Consider the following 23,476-nt stretch of genomic DNA (forward strand, 5'->3'; position numbering starts at 1 on the left):
TCTGAGGTCCCTTGGCTACAGCTAAGAACACATACACAAGGATGGATTCTAAGTCTTGGGCTTGTCTATTGTGGCAAAGCATCGGGCTACTGCATATGCATATATGCACCCAGGGCTGCATGTAAGTGACTACAAGGTGAAAAGACCACTCAAAGCCCACTGGAAAGCAAAAGGGAACTTACAGGTTCTTCCATATTGAGTATGGCAGCAGATATCTTGTCTATAGCTATGCTGACCCCAACAGCAGTGGGGATGGGCCCCAGAGCCTGCGGTCCTCTAAACTGGGGAATCTGTGAAGAAAGATGCACCTCTGGTTAGGAAATAGACAAGAAACTGAGGTCACGAGCAATGACTGAAGGGCACACACTTGTCAGCAACTTAACATTAAAGGGTTCAACAGAAAAGTACGTGTGTGTGTGTGTGTGTGTGTGTGTGTGTGAGAGAGAGCGAGCGAGCAAGCGAGAGAGAGAGAGAGAGAAGAGGGGACAGGAAGGGAAAGATGGGAACAAGCACACATGCCATTTTAGAAAGTGATTTCGATGTCTGATTACATGTTGAAATAGTATTTTCGGTATACTGGGTTAAATATAAGCTGAATGCAGGGAAAAAAGTAAAATAGCTTAAAATTTTTGATTCTGTGTTGGATAAGAGATATTATTAAAATAAATTCCACTTGTTTCTCTTTTTTTTTTTTNGAGAGAGAGCGAGCGAGCAAGAGCGAGAGAGAGAGAGAGAAGAGGGGACAGGAAGGGAAAGATGGGAACAAGCACACATGCCATTTTAGAAAGTGATTTCGATGTCTGATTACATGTTGAAATAGTATTTTCGGTATACTGGGTTAAATATAAGCTGAATGCAGGGAAAAAAGTAAAATAGCTTAAAATTTTTGATTCTGTGTTGGATAAGAGATATTATTAAAATAAATTCCACTTGTTTCTCTTTTTTTTTTTTCTTTGAAGCAGGCTCCATTCCCAGTGTGGAGCCCAGCACAGGGCTTGAACTCATGACCCTGACATCAAGACCTGAGCTGAGATCAAGAGTCGGACACAACTGGCCGAGCCACCCAGGCGTCCCCCACGTGTTTCTTTTTACTTCCTTCATGTTGTTAGATAATTTAAAATTACACATATAGGTTCTGATTCTGGACCCAAGATGGGTAGGAACACTTCTATTTGTCCTGCTAAGTACAGCTAAAAATTCTGGACATTAACTTCCAAAACAAACCTAAGAAGCCTGTCAAGTGGAGGGAGGGTGGCAGACTGGCCAGGGACCACAGGATCTGAGGAATAACATGGTGCTGAGCTCCCTGAATTCGGTCTTTGCTTCACGTTTCTTGGATTGGGTGCTGGAGAAACTGACAACCCAGAAACACCCAGGAGAACCAACAGAGACGCCCCCAGGGAAACCTGCTCTCTCTAGACCAAAAAAGGGGCACCCTGGGAGGACAGGAAGTGTTTAAAAAACCCCTGTCCTGCCCCAGCCAAACACCACAGGAAAAAGCATAGGCCCACTCCCACCAACAAAGGCTAAGCAGGGGCCTACATTCACCCAGATGTAAGGAGCCTCCTACCAAGTCCCAGCGGGGTGGCATCAGAGAAGGCTAAATGGGAGCCAGGACTTTATCTGCCTGAGGTAGTGTGCCGCCGCCCCCCGCCCCGGTCATTGGTGGAGGCCAGGAGCCAAAGGATTTCAGACCCCGCCTCCATCCAAGCGGTAACAAGGCCACCCTTCCTGTAAGAGTGGAGCAGGCTGAGTCGGAGACTGGAACTTTCCCTCCTATCCAGCAGGAACAAGGTGGCCTGTAGAGGCTTGTGGGAAATAGTAACGAGACACCCCTCCCACCCTAGGGATGTGGGAGCAAGCTGAGTGAGGAACCTGAATCTTTACCCTTAGCCAAGACTAGCAAGCACCCGCTGCCACTGCCGTGTGCTATCAGAGGTGGCCTGCTAAACCAGAAGGTCTAGCTAAGCTCGAGTCTCATAAACTAATACTTCAAATATCCAGAGTACAAGTGAGAATCATGCATCATGGCAAGAACAATGAAGATCTCAAAATGTGTAAGAAAAGACCATCAACAGCATGCCTGCGTGACTCAATTGGTAAAGCAACTCAGTGTAGCTCAGGTCATGATCTCATGGTTCTTCAGTTCAAGCCCTGCACTGGGCTCTGGGCTGTCAGTGCAGAGCCCACTCTGGATCCTCTGTACATCTGCCCTCTCCTCCTCTACTCCTGCGTGTACGTGTTCTCTCTCTCTCTCTCTCTCTCTCTCAAAAATAAACAATAAAAAGGGAAAAAAGACAATCAGCAGGGGTGCCTGGTGGCTCAGTCAGTTAAGCGTGCAACTGTTGGTTTTGGCTCAGGCCATAATCTCATAGTTCATGGGATCGAGCAGGACATCTGTCAGCGAAGAGCCTGCTTGGGATATTTCCTACCTGCCCCCCTTTGCCTTTCCCCCATTCATGCTTGCTGGCTTGCTCTCTCTCTCCCAAAATAAACGTAAAAAAAAAAAAGAAAAGACAACAGACACCAACACCAAGATGACAAAGATGTCAGAATTACCTGACAAGGATTTTAAATCAATCATCATAAAAATGCTTCAACAAGCATTATGAACAGTCCTGAAACAAACAAACGAAACAAACCAAAAAACAAAGTCTCAGCAAAGAAGTAGAAGGTAAATAAAAACTCTAGATGGGCTCAACAGCCAGAATGGGGATAACACAGGAAATAGCCAATGAAACTGAAGATGACACAATAGAAACGACTCAATCTGAAGGAGAGAGAAAATGGACTGAAGCACATGCCCCAGAACCTCAGGGATACGCCAAAACCTCAAACATTTGTCATCAGAGACCTAGGAGAGGAAAAAGGCTGAGACTGAAGAGATCTTAGAATAATATGCTTGAGACATTCTCCTCTGGTGCTATGGTGAAGGGTGGGGGATGGGAAGTGGCAGGAGACCCTGTTACTGCTGGATTACAGGTCGAGTTCAGCCTCCCACTCTGCTTTCTCCAGCACCCCTCCCACTCAGAAGGTGGCCTTGTTACTGCTTGGGTGGAAGCAGGAGTCCGAGACCCTTCAGTTCAGGGAGCACTGCCCAGGCAGATATGAAAGTCCCGGCTCCCACGTTATGGTGTCTGATGCCAACCCGCTGGGGTCTGTGTGGGGATCCATGCTGGAAAAGGACATAAATCTCTAGATTCAAGAAACAGATAATCCCAAAGAGTATGAATCCAAAGAAAGTCACGCCAAGACATGTCGTGATCAAACTGCAAACTAAAGACAAAGGAAAACATTGAGTGAAAACCAACCTTCCCATAGGGGAAAATTCAAATAACAGCACGCTTCTCGTCAGAAACCAGAAATCCTTCTCCTCTTGAGTTTCTCAAGAGTTTGGCAGTTGAAGTAAAAAGCGTAACACTATCTGACGTGGATCTCAATGTATGGAGAGGAAATATTTAAGACATTTATATTATAAATGGGGGGATGGGTATAGGGACTTAAAGGGAGGCAAAGGTTCTATACTTCATTTGAACTAGTAAACGTCAGCACCAACAGATCTACGTGTGACACAACAGCTCTCTATCTCAATTGTGGGGGTGTTTACGGGACTCTACACACTTGATAAAATGGCAAAGAATTATACCCATACTGTGTACCCATGTCCATGTCCTGATTTTGATATTTTATGATAGTTATGCCAGATTTAACCATTCAAGGGAATTGAGTTCTCTCTGTACCATCTTTGCAACTTCCTGTAAACTTGTAATTCTTTTAAAATAAAAGTTAGAGGGGCGCCCGGGTGGCTTAGTCGGTTGAGCGTCCGACTTTCGCTTGGGTCATGATCTCGCGGTTCGTGGGTTCGAGCCCCGCGTCGGGCTCTGTGCTGACTGCCAGCTCAGAGCCTGGAGCCTGTTTCAGAGTCTGTGTCTCCCTCTCTCTCTGACCCTCCCCTGCTCACGCTGTGTGTCTCTCTCTCTCTCTCCTAGAAATAAATAAAGCATTAAAAAAATAAAATAAAAAAAATAAAAGTTAGAGGTGCCTGGGTGGCTTAGCTGGTTAAGCGTTCAATGCTTGACCGAGGCTCGGGTCACGATCTCACAGTTTGTGGGATGGAGCCTCACCATTGGGCTCCGTGTGGGATTCTCTCTCCCCTTTCTCTCTCTGCCCCAAACCCCACTTGTTTGAGCTCACACATACACACACACTCCCTCTCTCAAAATAAACAAACATTTAAAGATAATAATAAAAATTAAAAACACTACAAATGTGATTCACAGTACATTTCTGTTCCTAGATAAAAGGCATGCAGGTGTTCACTTGTACCACTGGTTCAGTGTTTCCGAAGGTCTGAAATATTTCAAAATCACAAGTTAAGAAATGAAATGATGCCAGAGTAAGTCAATTAACACAGGGCAGGCTCTCACCAGCAGGTCATATCTGCCACCAGCCGCAAGGATTTCAGATATAGCCCTCTGCCTCCGTTTGATGACCGCCACAAACTGGAAGATGACTCCGTTGTGCTGCTGCACCTTGTAAACCAAGCCCAAGTTGATCAAGACCTGTGAAGTGCAATTGCACGCAAACGTGTCAAGGGCAGTGTTCTCCATCAATAGCATCACAGCAATCAGTAGGATGTGGTACACAGTATAGCCTGCCAAGTCTGAGAAACTCTGCTCTCTTCAAAAATCACCACTTTGGGGCACCTGGGTGGCTCAGTCCATTAAGCGTCCGGACTTTGGCTCAGGTCAAGATCTCCCAGTTTGTGAGTTCAAGCCCCGCATGAGGCTCTTTGCTGACAGCTCAAAGCCTGGAACCTGCTTCAAATTCTATGTCCCTCCCACCCTTCTCTGACCCTCCCCTACTCGTGCTCTGTCTCTGTCTCTCTCAAAATTAAACATTAAAAAAAAAAAAAAAAAAAATCACTACTTTGCTGAAGCAGAATTGCTATTCAATAGGAATCATGATGTGTGCAAGGAAATACTCACTTAAGCCAAAATTACTAGATACCATAAGTTCCAAAATATGGAAAGCAGAATTCTGGAAAAATAAAACCCTTACTCACATTAACTTAAAGACCCATCTCTCCCTTGTGCTAATGCTACAAACCCATACTAGAACCCTACAGTTGCCAAACCTGTAACTTTATGCCGAAGGTCTTCAGAAGTCCAACAATCTCCTCTAGATCTTTTAAGCCATACTTCACCAACTGGGCAACGCCTGTTTTCTGTTTTATTAATGAATTTATTGCTGGCATTAGATCTTGCAAATCTCCCTTCTGCTCAATAAATTTGTAGAGTCGATACAGCTGGGAAGCAAAGAGGCACATTTAGCTTCCAATCTGCGTTAGGGAAGACGCACTTTGCAGGGTGTTTCAGACACATGGGGGTCATGGCAAAGCTTCTGCACCTCCACGGGGAGGGATTTCTGTGGTCAGAGGCGATTTTAGCCTTTACTAGGATCCTAAGATTATTCTTTTCCAACATTGGAAGGACCTCATCCAAGTGTTTCTGGCACCTGCTCCCAGTTGATGCTGACCCGGCAGAGCAGAGCCTCGCCCTCAGGAGAGCCACCATTACAGATATGCAAGCCCTTCCTCATTCTCAGCCACTCCTGTTACTGCAGAAATGGGGGGTGGGAAGGTAAAGTCTCAGTGGTTCTCATTCTACTCCGAAACAGCCAGAAATTCCTCCTCCCTTTGCTGGAGTAAGTCTTGTTTGTTTGGAGCCCTGGGGCGCAGCTCGGGTGTCACCTCCTGCAGGCCACCTCCAGATCCTTCCCTCCCTTTGACTTACACTGCCACCCCAGCTCCCAGCCGCTGCACCCATGATCTTCCACAGGAGGGCAGTGGCTAGAGATTTTCTATGGGCCCCTCCCAGTCCCTGGCACAGCAGGTGGAGGAAGTAACTATGGTCACAAACCAGAAAGAAAATTCCCACTTTTGCTTCTGGGAGTTAAATAAAATTCTAGCTATTTTAAGACTACAGAATTATAACCTGGTTCAAAACTAAACTGGCACATGGAAACTAAGAGCTGAATGAAGACTCAGCTTAATCCTATTTAATATAATAATCATACGGTGCTGCCACACTGGAAAACAGTATGGAGGTTCCTCAAAAAATTAAAAATACAACTACCCTACAATACACCAATTGCACTACTAGGTATTTATCCAAAGGATACAGGTGTGCTGTTTCAAAGGGGCACATGTACCCCCATGTTTATAGCAGCGCTATCCATAGCAGCCAAAGTTTGGAAAGAGCCCAAATGTCCATCAGTGGATGAATGGATAAAGAAGATGTGGTTTATATATACAATGGAGTTTTCCTTGGCAATCAACAAGATGAAATCTTACCTTTTCCAACTACATGGATGGAACAAGAGGGTATTATTTATGCTAAGCGAAATTAAAAAAAGACAAATCTATGACTTCACTAATATGAGCACTTTAAGATACAAAACAGATAAACATAAGGGAAGGGAAGCAAAAATAATATAAAAACAGGGAGGGGGACAAAACATAAGAGACTCTTAAATATAGAAAACAAACAGAAGGTTGTTGGAGGGGTTGTGGGAGGGGGGATGGGCCAAATGGGTGAGGGGCATTAAGGAATCTACTCCTGAAATTGTTGCACTGTATGCTAACTAACTTGGACGTAAATTTTTAAAAATTATTAGTAAAAAATATACAATCATAAATTACTTGTTTTTTAAAAATCTAAAAAGCGTTATAGTCTCAATTTCCTTATTAGATTTTTTTTTCTTAAAATAAAAGACTATTTCTTCTCAAATTTTAACAATAAATTACACCACGAATAAGCTACAAAAGCAGTAGAGTCAATATCCCCAGATCTGGCTCCTTCAGCCCGTCATCAACAAACTCCAAGTGATTTTGAACAAGTCACAAAATCTCTTTGCGCTGGAGGTACTTCATTGGTAAAACCACAAAAGTGGGACAGACACTGGCTTGCAATATTTCGACCTGCTTTTCTAATATCCTTAGAGTTCTATTTTTAAATAATGAGAGCACTAAATGTCTTTATTAAGTGCTAATTCCTCCCCTTTTAAGCTAATCAAGTGTGTAACTTCAAATCAAGTAACCAGAGATTTAACAAAAAGAGGCTGATATTTGGGCAACTGATGCAGCTATCATCACGTTGGAGTGTGAAGTAGTTCTGAGATGTGACATTTAGTTCTAAGAACCTTTGGGCCTGAACCTTCAGGTAAGGAACTGCTGGCTTGGGCAGTTTCTTGAGTACATTCTTTGTGCCATTTATCTACGGGATTCTCTCGGCTCCTCGGTATGTGCTGTGTACGTGGCCTGCAGCATTACGTACGTACTATGCTTCATGTCAAAATATTAATTATAGCACCGGTCACTTTGTGTTTCGTGGATATCTCCTCCAATATTTAACATCTAAAAGTAAAGCTGGCTAAATTAATTTCTAGAACTCCTAGCGCAATATAATCTAGTTTACTCTCCCTACAACTGCGAACTGTGTGCTGACTGCTTTGCGCTGTGGTCTGGGTGTGCCCCGTGTGTGCAAGTTGTGTTGGACAGCCATGGGTAGTTATACGCTGCACGGATCCCCTCATGGCCAGTACGAAGTGGGTTGACAGCAGTGTGTGGACTCTTCCCATGGACTCCTTTATATCCCCAGCGCTATGCCTGCCTGCCTGCCACACCGCAGGGCCCCAAAGAACGAACACCTCTGCCCAGCCTGTGTACCATCATATTTTAATCTCTCTCATACGTGAATTTGCTGGTCATCACAAGCTCCTGTAACTGAGTGCCTGACCAAGGTTAGAGAGGTTCTAGGAGAAGTTGAAAGCAGCAGCTCTTCTTGTACAAATATTCAGAAAAATGTCAGAAACCCCTATCGTCTTATTCAGTGACTCCATGAAGGGGGGGAGGTGTACGGTGTCAAAGATCAGAGACCCATCCGAAGTCTGTGAGAGAACAGGACAAACCTGTATACCCCATGAGATATACTGCCACTGTGATCAAATGTTAAGGTTTCAGGAGAAGGAAACGTACTGGGAAGGCAGGAGCTTTAACTCAACTCTGAGGTGTTAGGAGACGGTGTGGGGGGGTAGGGGGACGGACCCAGAAGGATCTGTGCACAGTGGGCGAGCAAAGCATCTGGGGATCAAGAAAGAAGGGGACGATGGTGGCACATGAAGCAGCAGCATGGAGAAGCAGGCTTGGGTCACAGAGCAAGGCTCCCTTCCCCTGACCCCGGAAGTCACCATGGTACCTACTGACCCTCAAGGGAAACCCGTCTGTGAGTTGACAGGGAGCGCCACTGCTTCGCGGCCGCGAGAATTTGGGGACACTCTCTGGTATCACAAAGTTACAGAGACAGGTGGAGTAACGCCATGACAAGGTACTTACACTGTTAGATGACAAAGACAAATTACAAAACTTGGCTTCCACTTCCGTCCTCGTCAGCTTTTCGGTCTAATGTGGAGAGAAAGGTTACAGTGAGAGTCACCCAGTTGGGCCCTGAACAAGATACAATTTCCAGGCTAATGCTGACAAGGATAGCCTCAGTCCAGACAAACTGCACTCTAATCATGAAGGATGGATTACTCCTGTGATCAGAAGAAACTTCTTTTTTCCAATTCCCATGAAAGAATTAAAAGGGGTAGGCTGCGCCTGCTGGATGGCGAGGCAACCCCGAGCTGGACGGGCCGAACCGGGGTGTGTCTGGATGGCCCGGGAGTAACTGATCTCTGTTCCCCAAACAAAAGCCATGTGCAGCCAGGCTGCGGGCATCGCGTCCCACGCCGGCAACGAGGCTGTGGCTGTGCGATAGGAACAGGAATGACATGGGGCTCCCCTGCACAATCCTGGGGGTTCCTGCCAGTGTCCGACTGACGGAGTATGCCTGCTACTGCCCAGCAGCACCAACACTTGGGGGTAAAGCACCACTGGGAAACGGACAGTAACATCAGGGCCCTTGACGCATACCTGTCAGATAACAGAAAAGCTAGTTAGGCTTGGGANAGGGTTGGGTGGGGGGTGGGGGTGGGGAGGGCGTGCCTGGGAGGCTCAGTTGGTTGGGCACCTGACTCTTGATCCCAGCTCAAGTCATGATCTCACGGTTCACGAGTTCGAGCCCCACATGGGGCTCTGCACTGACAGCACAGAGGCTGCTTGGGATTCTCTCTCTCCCTCTCTCTGCCCCTCCCTTGCTCATGCGCTCTCTCTCTCTCTCTTTCTCAAAATAAATAAACTTAAAAAAAAATCCTAGAGACTAATGAATACTACAGCGCAGCTAAATAAGGAAGAGTAAATGGACATGGTGCTGCCCCAGCCCCAGAGGAAAGAGGTGCTAAAGGAGGCCCAATTGAGCTCAAGACCACTCTCCCCAATTCAGCTGGTCCAAATCTATAAGCTGACTGAGAAGTATGGGTGGGTTGGAAGAACTAAGGGCAGAGCATCAGCCTTTTCTTCTCAATACAGACACTCCAATTGTTGTTGTTTTTTTTAACCTTAGAGCAATGAGGGAAGGCGATAAAAGTCATAAAAATTCAGATTTATGGTTACATCACCAAGAAAATACTTATGAACTACCATTATCCATCAATCTCAAATCGAAGTAATTAAATGCTTACCACAGCATCATACAGAATAACATAGACTTGACTCAGTTTATCTTCTGGGATCCCACAGTGTAAGAGGATTGCTTTCAATAACATGGTATGGTTCAAGTAAATACTGTAATTTCTTTCCTAGGATACAAGAGAAAAAAATATTAGTTTCATTATGAAGGTAGTATAGGTACACGACCAAATCCAGAATCTTATCACCAACTTACCATCCCTGCAGGGCATTGTGGGAAGACTGAATTTTGGCATACTGCCTTCTAGTTTAATTTTTCATTAACACTGCTTTTACATTGTCATAATCAGAGTACAATATAATCAGACACCTTTTTAAAAAATGTTTATTTTTGAGAGAGAGAAAAGAGCACAAGCAGGGGAGGGGCAGAGAGAAAGGGAGACACAGAACCAGAAGCAGACGCCAGGCTCTGAGCTGTCGGCACAGGGCCTGACGTGGGGCTGGAACTCACGGACCGTGACATCATGACCTGAGCTCAAGTCGTATGCTTAACATACAGATCCAAAATGCTTTGGTTTTCAGCCATGGTGAAAAGCTTAAGTGAGTTCACACAGATTTCAAAGAGGGAGAGGATCTGGTTCAATAGCAATGGACGTTTGAGGAGGGCTGGTGGAACAGATGTCGTGACTTTTGTCCACCTGAGGTAATTAGTGAGCGTTCACAGAGCCGTGAGCTTCGTGCGGCGGGGTGTACAGAAAAGCGGACACAACAGCTCTGCCCTGAACCAGCAGGTGGCGTCTCACCTCGGGGGCTATTTGAGTTGAGAATGCAAGGTGGCTGGCCAACCGATGAGGGGACAGTCCCGCCTGTCTGCACGGGAGTGCAAATGACAGCTGGGAAGAGAGGTCTTTCTAGACAAGAACAACACGACTGGCACGGAGGTGGGGGTGAGTGGGCCCGCGTGTGCGACGCGGAGGGAAGGCCTGAGGAGAGCAAACATTTATGCCAGGAGCAGTCTCTACTGGCGAGGGAGGATGCAAGCTCGATGAAAAGTGAAGTTGAGGAGCTGAGAGACAGGGTGGGGTGTAGGAGAGTCACAGAGGGTTCTGAACAGGGTGAATGCACTAAAAGCACCCTACGTACTAAAAGAATCCTAGGAACCCTAGCCGATTTCTTGCATTTTCAAAGAATGGGCAGAGAAACAATGCCCTTCCCTCAAAAGACAGCAAAACAAAACCCATTCCTGTCAAGGCAGAGGGAAGAGCCTGAGAGAAACCCAGAAGTAACTTCATCAAACTCTTAGTGATTTCATTAAAGCATGAACCCCCTCCCCTTTCCTGGCGCAAACCGCCCCCCACCAGGGTGGAGGAATCCAGCAGGATGACGTGGGCGCGTTAGACTCTGGAACGTCACCTGAAGCGCTGGGAGCTCCTGGATGATTTCACACATCGTGTAGATGATTTCTGCGGTGGGCAGGGAGCTGCTGGCGGTAGACGTGACAATATCAAACGCACATTCCAGAAGCTCTTTGGGATGAAATCGGTCTAACTTGCGAGGTCTGAACACACGTTCTATGCAGTATCTGGAGAGAGAAACCCAGATTTACAAGGTCCCTGCTTCCTGGAATCAAACAGACGTAAGAGGCTGTGGAACAAGAGAAAAGAAATACGAGGAAACGAACCAGTGGGAGGAGCAGGAGGCCTTAAAGAGAGATTCAGGGGCCACTTCCTAGGGTTGTTGCCACTATTAAACTACGGGGCTTCATTTGTTTTTTAACATCTGAAACAGAGATGAAGTTGCACGCAAGAAATAATGTTACCTTTAGTGCTCGCTTTCTGCACAGTGAGCACCATAGGACCCCGTTAATGAATTGTTCGCTTGCAGCTGAGAGTAAAAGCATGCGTAAAGGGCCCTGACGTCCTGTGAAGAAAGGCGCTTTAAAGCAGGGTGCCTCGTTGGCAACGATACCGCTCTCGTTTACGAAGATCTCGCTGTTTGACCCCCATGGTATCTGAATGTACAGAAAACCCTTTTCCGCTGCCAAGTGCCTGGAGGTCCTCGGCGTTGTGCATTCCTGCTGGCTTTATCCTTCTCTACAAGCACCTTTTGTTCAGTTACCTGCGTAGGCAGTTTTCACACAAAGACCACTAGCCGTTTGTCCCTCTAATTAAGGTTTACAAGGGGCCATCTGTGATCCAGAGCCGCCAGATGTTTTTGTCAAGCACCCGTTTGTGAAAATAATTAGTTATGTTGCTTGGGGACATTTGAAGGCTCGGAAGAGACTGAGGGAGCTTGGGGGAACCTACCCAACTGCTACGTTTGTTCTCAAGAGAAGGCTGACAGCCTGTGTCACCCTTTTATTAAAAGGGGGTGCTGTGGCTGGGTATTTTCATCATACTCCAAGCTCATGACTTTAAACGCAAAATTCAAGCCCCATGTTCTTTGCTGTATCAGGAGCACAGATGATAAAACATTCTCCTTTGGTTTCTTTCCCACATCCACCAAATGAAACCAAAACCCCCATTGTTTCGTACCGTTTCAAATTCAATATATTGTTTCTCGCAACGTATCTTGCAAAAGGAACCTGAAAAGCAAAGTTTCAAAGGTCGATGTCAAAATGTGCCAAAAACCACTCTTTTGGGGTTTTTAAGAACAGCTTTGTTGTGATATGACTCATACTATAAAGTTCACCCTTTTAAAGTGTGTGATTCAGTCAAAACATGAGAGACTCTTAAATATGGAGAACAAACAGAGGGTTACTGGAGGGGTTGTGGGAGGGGGGATGGGCTAAATGGGTGAGGGGCAGTAGGAATCTCCTCCTGAAATGACTGTTCCACTTTATGTTAAGTAACTTGGATGTAAATTAAAAAGTAAATTTAAAAAAAGAATAAAGTATACGATTCAGTCGTTTTCAGTATATGCAGAGTTGGGCACTGCCCACCATTCACATTTCTTGAAATGTTCCTGAGTCGGTCAGTCAACAGTAGACCCTACTGAGGGATGTGCTACCAACCTTATTCACTGTGACATTTCTCAGGTTTTTAAACTTGAGGAAACTCACTTTTTTAAAAAATGTATTTGAAAGTCTGGGCAGAGAGAGAGAGGGAGCAAGTCCCAAGCAGGCTCCAGCAATCTCAGCACAGAGCCCGATGTTGGGCTTGATCCCACAAACCTTGCAATTATGACCTGAGCCCAAAGTAAGATTGGAAGTTCAACTGACTGAGCCAACCAGGTGCCTGGAGAAAAACCCACTTTTAATTAAATCCACTCTGTCCAATTTTATGATGCCACATTACATTCAGTAAGATCAGCACAGGTTACACAGTAAAATCTTGGTTCGTGAGCATAATTAGTTCTGGAAACATGTTTGTAATCCAAAGCACTTGTATATCAAAGCAACTTTCAAGAACTATTGTGTCAGTTGTGATCATGTGACATTCGGCATCATGTATTACTCATGTTGCGAGACATCACTCATTTATAAAGTTAAAATTTATTAGAAATGTTTGCTCCTGGGGCGCCTGGGTGGCTCAGTCAGTTGAGTAACTGAATTCAGCTCAGGTCATGATCCCATGGTTTGTGAGTTCGAGCCCCACGATGGACTCTGTGCTGACANGGAGAGGGAGAGAGAGAGGAGAGAGAGAGGAGAGAGAGGGGAGAGAAGAGGGAGAGTGGAGAAAGAGAGGAGGGAGAGAGGGGAGAGCGGAGAGGGGAGAGGGGAGAGAGGAGAGAGAGGAGAGGAGAGGAGAGGAGAGGAAAGGAAAGGAAGGTTGGTTTGCTTGTATTGTGGAACATTCACAGAGGAAGTTACTTGCAATCCAAGGTTTTACTGTATTTGGCTACCTATGATTTTTTTTTTTCCTTTTATCTACTTTGCCCAAACCTCCGCCTTCTCCTCTCCGGGCTCCCTGGCCTCCCTGCCTCTGGCAATCACCAGTTTAGTCTCTGTATTTAAGAGTTTGGTTTTTAGATTCACATTTAAGTGAAATCACATGGTATTTGTCTTTCTCTGATGTATTTTACTTAGCATAATCTAAGTTCCATCTAGAGGCAAATAGCAAGATTGCATCTTTTATGGCTGAGTAATATTCCACTTTATGTATATATCACATCTTCTTTATCCACTCAACTATCAGTGGACACTTGGGCTGCTTCCATATCTTGGCTAGTATAAATAATATGAATTATATAAAGAACTGACTGGTTTTTTAAAATTTAATTTATTTATTTGAGAGAGAGAAAGCACAAGAGAGAGAACAGAAGAAGACAGAGAGAGAATCTCAAGCAGGTTCTATGTTCAGTGGGGAGCCCGATGTGTGGCTGGATCCCATGACTCTGGGATCATGACTTTGGCCAAAATCAAGAGTTGGACTCTCAGCTGACTGAGCCACCCAGCGCCTCTAACTGAATGTTTTTAAAGTGTCATTTATAATAATGCAGTCAAAATGGATCTAATCTCTTTTGATGAACTCCCTGATTTTTTCCATGATCTTCTGGAAGTTCTTAACCACCCACTAATAATAACCACAACTTATAAAATCAATTTCAGAGGCGCCTGGGTGGCTCAGTCAGTTAAGCATCCAACTTCAGCTCAGGTCATGATCTCACGGTTCATGGGTTCAAGCCCCACGTCGGGCTCTGTGCTGACAGCCAGAGCCTGGAGCCTGCTTCAGATTCTGTACTTCCCTCTCTCTCTGACCCTCCCCTGCTCACGCTGCCTCTCTCTCTCTCAGAAATAAATAAAACATAAAAAATATTTTTTTAAATAAAATAAATTTATTTATTGCCCCAAGAGATCTGATCCAGGACCATTAACTATGAATCAAATTTTCAAAGGTACTCACTTTTTATTTGGGAGGACTGAGTATTAACTTACATAAAGGGAGCTCAAGTTTAAAAATCTGCACTGTAAGAGCACCTGAGTGGCTCAGTTGGTTAAGCAGCCAACTCTCATTTTGCCTCAGGTCATGGGTCTCACTGTTCCTGAGTTCAAGCCCCACACAGGGCTCTACACTACTAGCACAGAGGCTGCTTGGGATTCTCTCTCTCCCTCTCTCTGCCCCTCCAAAGCTTGCTCTCTCTCTCAAAATATATAAAATGAACTTGATCATTTAAAAAAAATTTTTAGTGTTTGTTTTTTGAGAGACAGAGCACAAGCCAGGAGGGGTTGGGGGGTGCAGAGAGAAATGGAGACACAGAATCCAAAGCAGGCTCCATGCTGTCAGCACAAAGCCTGACGTGGGCCTTGAGCTCACAAGCTGTGAGATTATGACCTGAGCTGAAGTCAGACACTTAAATGACTGAGCCACTCAGGCACCCCAATAAAACAAACTTTAAAAAAGATCTGTACTTTAGTCTCCTAATATCTACAAAGTAACTAGCCAGGTTTTTTTAATTTTTAATTTTTTAACATTTATTTATTATTGAGAAACAGAGAGAGACAGAGCATGAGCAGGGAGGGCGGCAGAAAGAGGGGGAGACACAGAATCCAAAGCAGGGTCCAGGCTCTGAGCTGTCAGGACAGAGCCCAATGCAGGGCTCGAACCCACGAGCGGTGAGATCGTGACCTGAGCCAAAGTCGGATTCTCAACCGACAGAGCCACCCAGGCACCCCGATAACATAAATTTTAAAATAAGATTTGTAGTTTAGTCTCCTAATATCTACAGAGTAACAGCCAGTTTTAAGTGTAGCAATTTCAATATTTTTATCTTCTGTTGGGTGAAATTGAGATAACTGTTCTTTGCACTTCCTTATTATGCAGGAGGCTGACCATCTTTTCAGAAGTTCACCAGCCCCGTGCATTTTCTCTTCTGAGAACTGACTGATTACAGCCTTTGCTCCTCTCCCTACTTGGCAGTACTTTCTGTGCAAAAGGGGAGTTACTGTGGTCTGCCTTAGGCATGTTCAGAGCTGCAGACGGCTTGTCAGCAGCTAGCACCATCACCCGTAAGAACGCTGCTGTCAGAGGGAGCCCCGGGGATCAGGAGCAAGCGAGCATGAGCAAAATTCAGCACACCTAATTAGCAGACACACTGGCAATTAGAATTTAATTGTTCTCCACATTAACATGTTAAGAATTTAGTGATGATCTAGTTAGGAGGTAAAGAAAAAAAATCTGCATTTATCTGTCTGACTTGGCCAGGTCAACCTGCTGCGGTCACTCGGCAGAGCTTGACACTCAGGTGCCGATGTGGCATCCCAGGGTCAAATGCACTTGCTCTACAAGCGAGGTGGACGTTCACAAGGTCAAACGTGTACTAAATTCCAGGAATGCTCTTACCCCAATAACTCCCTGAAGAATGTGTTTCTTAAAGGTGATATTTAGAACAGAAGCCTAGGGGAAAACATGATGGGCAGGGATCAACCTGTAACACAGTCGCCACCTGTGACCAGACATGACCTCCAGCCTGTCCCAGGGCCTTCCCAGCCTCACCCGCAGGTCGAAAGGAAGCATCACCAGCATCCCGCTGTGGTCCATGAATAAGGCGGCTTCGTTGTGCTCATATATTTGCCTGTTTTGGGGAAGCAGGAGTGGCGTGCACAGCTGGACAGCTCCTACATCAAGTCAGAAAAAATAACTAAGCATCATGTTCTCATTCTTCCTAGGAGGCAAGTGAATATGAACATGAACCTGACAGGTAAGTACTAGGCTACTGGCCACTGAAACCAGCACCAAGCTGTCTCTGGTTCTCTCACTTCCCTCACGGACAGCTCATCTATTAAGTTTGTTAACGTAGACTTCATTCTTTCTTTTTTTTTTTAACATAATCTTATTTCTGACGCCACCAACCAACAGTATTTTAGTAGCAAGGCTGTAATATTCAAATTGTAATTGTTCAAATGTTCTCCTCTCAGTAAGCTGAGTGTTAAAAATAAGCTTAAGTTTCACATGATGTCGAGTGCCTGTTACTGAATTTAAAAATAAAATATAGTCGCGCCCAAATCTATTAACAGTATTTTTTTTTTTAATTAACAGTACTTTCTAATGATGAAACAGGACACTTTTTGAGAAGGCCTAGGGTTTGTTTTTTTTTTTTTAAAGGACGTACCGTGTCTTTTAAAGATGCGGACGATGGTGTCACACACATGTTGCTGTATCTTGGCTGTACGGATGGAGAAGCTGCCCTAAAATATGACCAATTAATACATCATCAGAAGCCAAATCAAAAGATTCTCTTGGGGGCCTAGGAATAAGCACTGTTGATGGTTACTGCAAGCTACACATACACATTTAAAAGAAATGTTGAGGGGCGCTTGGGTGGCTCAGTTGGTTGTGTCTGACTTTAGCTCAGGTCATGATCTCATGGTTTGTGAGTTCGAGCCCCACGTTAGGCTGTGTGCTGACAAAAAGTCCGGAGCCTGCTTCAGATTCTCTATCTCCCTGTCTCTCTGCCCCACCCCTGCTCATGCTCTGCCTCTCTCTCTCAAAAATAAATGTTAAAAAATTTTTTTTATAATGTATAAATAAAAAAGATGTTGATAAGTGAGTCCCTTTGTGAGCATGCTCAAGGAGGGAAGAAAATGGCCCATCTTGAAGACGGCCACCTACAGCTCAAAGTCCAGACTCTTAACCATGCTGAACTACACCTTTCAGAGAGAGCTAACCAAACAACACTTTCTCCCCAAGGATTCTCAGGGATGCAATTCTCACGGAGCCATCAAACACGTAACAGCATCTGGCCCCCTCCCACATACTAAGGTGATCCATGGTGAGCCCCTTGAAAGCTACAAGGCATTTCTCTATTTTATAAAAAGCTTTCTTTTCATTTGTTTCTTATGATGCAAGTAACACCATTTCACTAGAGAAAATTTAGAAACAACCAACAAGCAAAATGACAAAAATATCAAGCCACCTATAATCCTGTAAACAGCTTTCTCATAATGCCAGCCAGCAAAAACAGGTTTGGCCCGTGAGGAGTACACTCATCTTCCACAAACCTCACCACTACTTTCTTGACTGCTCTACTTCTTTCAAGCATGCAAAAACATACAGAGGATTTACCAAATATGTCATTCATCCATGCAACTTTTTCAAATTTTGCTGTTTTATTCCAGACTGGTTTTGTTTTTAAACAAACACTTGGAGGGCCTGACATCTGGAGATTCCAAGCCCCTAGATCAGATGTAGGGCCCTAGCGTCGGAACTGCCCTAGCAGCTCTCAGGTACACCTCCAGGTGCAGCCAGCATTGGGAGCAACTGACCCCGTGATATGGATTTGAACTGGTTAGATGCTTTTGGCTTTGGGCAGGTGGGCCAGGGTTCAGTGTCTAAAAGCATGCTGCTTCATCTCTTAGGTGGATGGAGAGGGGAATGGGTCGGGAACTCCGTACAGTTAAGTAATTACAAGTATGGCTCTTCCCAGGGGTGCCTGGGTGGCTCAGCTCGTTGAGCATCCGACCTCGGCTCAGGTCATGATCTCACGCCTTATGAGTTCGAGCCCCGAGTCGGGCTCTGTGCTGATAGCTCAGAGCCTGGAGCCTAACTCGGATTCTCTGTTTACCCCTCTCTCTCTGCCCCTTTCCCACTCCCACTCTGCCTCTGTGTCTCTCTCAAAAATAAAACATTAAAAAAAAAAAGTGTGGCTCTTCCCAGAATAATGCATATGCACACATTTTGCATATACAGACCTCCGAGTAAGAACATACGCTGGAGGCATTAAAGGAATCCATGAAAACTAAAGTAACCAAGCTGAGCTCTCTTTAGGAAGCTGAGCTCAAGCCCTCAAGCCCACCTTTAGCATGTTGCTGTCATAGGTGTAATCAATGGCGGGGGAGACGCGCTGGGAGAAGATCTGGGCCATCATGGTGCGGTAGGCCTTGCCGTCCACGTTGGCCAGGGTGTGATGCAGAACCTCGTGCAGCTCCGACTCCTCCATCTGGGGTGGGGGCAGCAGCTCACTCTTGAGCAGTTCTGTGGCCGTGGGCCGCTTGGCAGGATCGTGGTTCAACAGCCAGGAGATGACGGATTTCTGCAATGAAACCCAGGCACGCTGGTGACCGGATGCCACAGATGATGCTCCGGAACTGTGACGAGCTGGCGGTGGGTTCAGGTCGAGAAAAGACACCACACTTCTTGCACTGAGATGGTGCACTGTAAGTGGTAGTTGTGAAATCTCTCAATCTGTCATTTCTCCCCCTGCACCGCATTATGGCCACAGAGTTGGGAGACGGAGTAATGGGAGTGTTTCTCCAAAGGCAAAGGCCCTTAGTATACCTTACTGTTCTAAACAACCAGCAGATCCTCAACTCAGCAACAACAGAGAGGCAGAATTTAGGCCCTAGGTTAGGCACATACACCAATTACCCCCAGATGCCTAATTTTAGTAAAAATGATAATGCGTAGTACTACTGGGATCCTTATGTCTTGTTCTCATTTTTCCTTCTCCATTTATGTTACCTGTATTAACATCATTCCCTGGAATTCTCTTGATTTGTTACTCATTTCTTATGACCTCACAGCCACTACCTCATTAAGTAGGGAGCTATTTGAAAATACCCTGAACCTTGAAAGGTTCCTTCATGAGTCCTTAATTCTCTAATTTACACTAGGAATTATAAAGAGAGGAATATTTGAGATCAGAAAAATGTCAATTTTTAGATGAATCTTATTAAGCATGTTTTTAATTACAGATTCTTAATATATTCTCTCTCTGTGGCCCTCTCAACTCCCCCCTCTGTCAGGCTGAAGGAAAAACACATGTAAAGAAACAAATGAACAAAAAAAGAAAGAAAGAAGAAAGAAAAGAAAGAAAAGAAAGAAAGAAAGAAAGAAAGAAAGAAAGAAAGAAAGAAAGAAATGAACAGACACCATTTTTATGAAAAGTTAAACTGGTAAAGGGGCACCTGGGTGGCTCAGTCCATTAAGCATCCAACTTTGGCTCAGGTCACAATCTTAAGGTTTGTGAGTTCGAGCCCCGCATTGAGCTCTGTGCTGACAACACAGAGCCTAGAGCCTGCTTCAAATTCTGTCTCCCTCTCTCTCTCCCCCTCCCAACTTGTGCGCAAGTATGCATGCACACACACCGCTCTCTCTCTCTCAAAAATAAACATTAAAAAAAAAAATCTCTTGTAATTTAAACTGGTAAAAACAATTTCCTATTCAGCAACCCAGACCCTGTTACAATGCTCAATTTCTGTTGTGTGGCAACAACTGTGCTATATCAGTACACACGCATTTTCTATGCCGTCTTCTTTCAGATAAAAAGCAACAGCTATGGGTGGCTCAGTCGGTTAAGCGTCCGGCTTCAGCTCAGGTTATGATCTCACTGTCTGCGGGTTCGAGCCCCGCATCGGGCTCTGGGCTGACAGCTAGCTCAGAGCCTGGAGCCTGTTTCCGATTCTGTCTCTCTCTCTCTCTCAAATAAATTTAAAAAACATAAAAAAAAAAAAAAAAAAAAAAAAAAGCAACAGCTATGATGTGGGGAGCAGCAGGGGCTGCAGTTCGGGGACCATGTTTATCCGGCCCAAACCCAGATGCTCTAGGGTACCGAATACGTACCCCTGGGAGGCAAGCGATCACTGCTGAGAGAGATGGTTTGTACAGTTGCTCGTATGTCTGGAGTTTAATAAAACAGACCCCACGGCTGCCAACATGTGGAAATACTGAATAAGACTGACCTTGTTACAGGGAAAGGGTAGGAAATAAATTTATTTACAACATCCAGAAACACAGGAAACGACTCAGTTCAAACCAATCACAATAGCTAACAAAGGGAGCAGAAACACGACGCAGTGTATTTCCTAGCGGTCCTTCACCAATGGAACAGACAAGGCAGAACAGGCTCCTCAAGCCATAAATAAATGTCCTGTTAAACACTATCAAATTACAGAATGTTAATGTTGATATAAATAAAGGGCACTTACTCCTTTTACTTGACAGTTGAGGAAAATCAAAATCTAGATCAGTGACTTGTCCAATCAGATACATAACCAATAAGCAAGAAATAGCAAATGAATACCATGTTCTAGCGAGACTCCTGTTCTCAACATTAATAATTTAAATAAGGGATTTTGCCTTGATAATAAAGAAAAGTCAGTTTCAGGATAAACACCCATATGGCAGGAGTATCAAACATGAAAGGCTTCACCAAGGTAAACCACCAAACACTAAGAAGAAATGCACACCAGAAGCACAACACACAAGTTCACTAATAATTACTCATTCAAATTAGCCGATGCCAAATAACCCATGACATGAGTTACATATACACATAGTCAGATATTTACAGTGTGGAGGAGAAATTATTTTACTTTAAAATACTATTGGGGTGCCTGGATGGCTCAGTCCGTTGAGCGTCTGACTTCAGCTCGGGTATGATCTCGTGGTTCATGAGTTCAAGCGCCACTTCAGGCTCGATAGCTCAGAGCCTGGAGCTTGCTTTGGATTCTGTGTGTCTCTCTCTCTGCCCCTCCCCTGCTCATGCTCTATCTCTCTCTCTCAAAAACAAATCAAGATTGCACTGTCTCCATCTCTCTTTCTCAAAAATAAATCAAGATTAAAAATTTTTTTTAAAAAATTAAATAAATAAAATAAAATAAAATACTATCAACATCAGACTGTCTAGTCTTCCCCTTTACAATCCAAGCTACTTTAACTACAAAACTGAACAGAATTTTAGTTTTAAGTTGTACTTTCTTTTTAAGAAGTTCCAAGCCTTATCTAAAATAATGAAGTCTAAAAGCTTTCTCTTTTTTTCCAACAGCTAAGCCACGGTTCCAAATAGCACTTCAAAAGCACAATGAACCACACAAAAGAACCCTGGAGCTGGTTAATTTTCTGTGCCAGGCCTTGGCATTTTTATGGTGTATTTTAAGTCTAATAACATTTTAAGCATTTCATCTTTTGATATTTTCCCCCCACACTGTTCCCAGGGCACGAGAGAATGAGTGGCAGAAGAACACTAATTGAAAAAGAAGAAAAACAGTCATTAAAATCCAAGAGTGAAGACACAGTAATGAAAGTGTCAGAGAATTACCTGCTTTGTATGCTCTCCATCATCGAAGTCTTCTGGAAACTTAGGCGACGTGGGCTAAAAGAATATTATATTCAAATCATAAAGTGCTTGGCGAACTGCCACGGTGAAAAAGCATTTATTCAACAGAAGTAAGAAAATCAAGTACAAAAACGAACACAAGACTCAAGGGACACTTTAAGCCCAAGGCCCCATTGTTCCAAGCCCATAAATATTATTCTAATACAAATTTTACCCAAATGACAGCTGAGTGATACAAAGTGCCTCATCTGAGGACAAAGTATTTTAAAATCTAATGGTTTTAGAGGAAGACAAAGTAGCTTTATTAAACACACAGATGAAAAGAGGCAAAAAAAAAAAAAAAAGCATTAATACTGAAGCCTATATCTACTGAAAAGTGCCCACTTTTCTGGTAAATAAGATGTCAATCATAACATCAACTTGACAGCTTAGATATTCTTAAAACGGGGAACAAATATGAATTTTAGACTAAAGAAAGGCACTTCCTCAAGGACATGATCCTGTAAGAGCATTCCAAGCCAAGGCAAGGGCATGGTAATCACTGTATTTACTTTCGTACTTTGTGAACATCGTGGTTCATGCTGTACTAGCAATAAAGTAATTCCAGTTTTCAAAATTATCTAGAGGAATATTCTCAGTTATGGTGTATAGGATTTGAGCTCAAGAAAAAAGAAGGCTCTTTGCTTTGCTCATGAATATGCAAATCGAAGCCATTCTCATTCCCCTTACTTTCTCCAATTTGTCCTAAAGCTGTTTGTAATGGGCATCCTTGCCTCATACACTGTTAACATTAGTCCCTTTTACTTTGGGCAAGAGCTGAGGCAAGGATAAATCCACACAAAGGGAAAATTCACTGGGGAAAAAAATTCAGGTGGCTGCTATCTTCCCTACCCTAGACCCTTTTTAATTTCTGGTCACAGGGGTATTCCTTATGCATTATTACCATGTCCTTTTGGTTGGAACCTTTAATTTCTAGAACTAAATCTCCATTATCCTTCTAACCCATTCCTTCCATTGCAACTACATCATTATCATGCAAAATTTTTGGATTCTTCTTTTGTTTTAAAACCAAGAGTAAATCTCAAGGAATAATTTTTTAAAAGTAACTATGACCTATCAATCTCTCCAAGTAGGATTTCCAAGAACAAATAAAACTGGGGAAAGTTTCGCATCACTGGAAGGGTCTAAGCAGAGGTAGATTTCCTTCTACTAGAAATACAGACTATCGTGAAACTGCCTCTTCCATTTTATAAATACCAGGGTATTATAAATACCCTGCATTGAATTCTGATGTCCAAGCTAAAATTTGGGTTCCTGGAAGTTGAGGCATTAAAACATCCGATACATACATCTCTGAGTTGGTTGAGAACAAAGATCCTTTCTGAGGCCGTGACCATGGGGTGATAGGACATCTCAAAGAAGATAATTCCCAGGCTGAAGAGATCCACTTTCTAAGGAGTAAAAAGAACTGTATTTAGGTGGAAACTAATTTGACAATAAACTATTAAAAAAAAAAAAAAAAAGAACTGTATTTAGGCAGCCTTGACACGAACGTGTTATTGACCAGGGAATTATACAAGGAGCACTGTTAGCTGGAATACAGTTTGCATAAGGGAAAAACAAGACACACTCGAAAAAACTTGCTTTCTTCTAAAAAATTATAGGTATAAAGTACAGATAAAATACTTGTCGTGACTTCTCAACACTTTCCTTAAAAATTCATTGAAACTGGTTTAGCAATATACACAGAGACCACTGAGGTATACACACTGAGAGTGATCATTCAAGAGCAAGGATAAGTGAGATCCCGCAAAGGGATATGCTTTGCTTTGCTTCCTTACCCATCATCTCAAAAAAGTGAAATGCAGATCAGAATCTGCTGATGATGGCAGAGGTCAACTACTCATTGCAAAG

At 43.9% G+C, this 23,476-nt stretch overlaps 1 protein-coding gene across 3 annotated transcripts in view; it reads right to left on the reverse strand.

Moving 5' to 3' along the window:
- EIF2AK4 (eukaryotic translation initiation factor 2 alpha kinase 4) overlaps nt 1–23,476 on the reverse strand; it is a 97,834-nt gene that overhangs the window by 17,319 nt on the left and 57,039 nt on the right. For all 3 annotated transcript variants that reach the window (XM_077764698.1, XM_077764697.1, XM_077764699.1), the window contains 12 exons: nt 22,912–23,013; nt 21,545–21,598; nt 18,302–18,538; nt 16,619–16,694; nt 16,003–16,124; nt 12,103–12,152; nt 10,982–11,150; nt 9,622–9,738; nt 8,396–8,461; nt 5,138–5,308; nt 4,428–4,562; nt 183–290 (listed from right to left, as the gene is read on the reverse strand). In XM_077764698.1, the coding sequence (XP_077620824.1) occupies nt 183–290; nt 4,428–4,562; nt 5,138–5,308; nt 8,396–8,461; nt 9,622–9,738; nt 10,982–11,150; nt 12,103–12,152; nt 16,003–16,124; nt 16,619–16,694; nt 18,302–18,538; nt 21,545–21,598; nt 22,912–23,013 (1,407 nt within the window). The remainder of the gene's footprint in view (nt 1–182; nt 291–4,427; nt 4,563–5,137; nt 5,309–8,395; nt 8,462–9,621; nt 9,739–10,981; nt 11,151–12,102; nt 12,153–16,002; nt 16,125–16,618; nt 16,695–18,301; nt 18,539–21,544; nt 21,599–22,911; nt 23,014–23,476) is intronic.

This window comes from Crocuta crocuta, unplaced genomic scaffold (genome assembly GCF_008692635.1).
Source record: "Crocuta crocuta isolate KB4526 unplaced genomic scaffold, BGI_CrCroc_1.0 scaffold102, whole genome shotgun sequence".
Taxonomy (NCBI): Eukaryota; Metazoa; Chordata; class Mammalia; order Carnivora; family Hyaenidae; genus Crocuta; species Crocuta crocuta.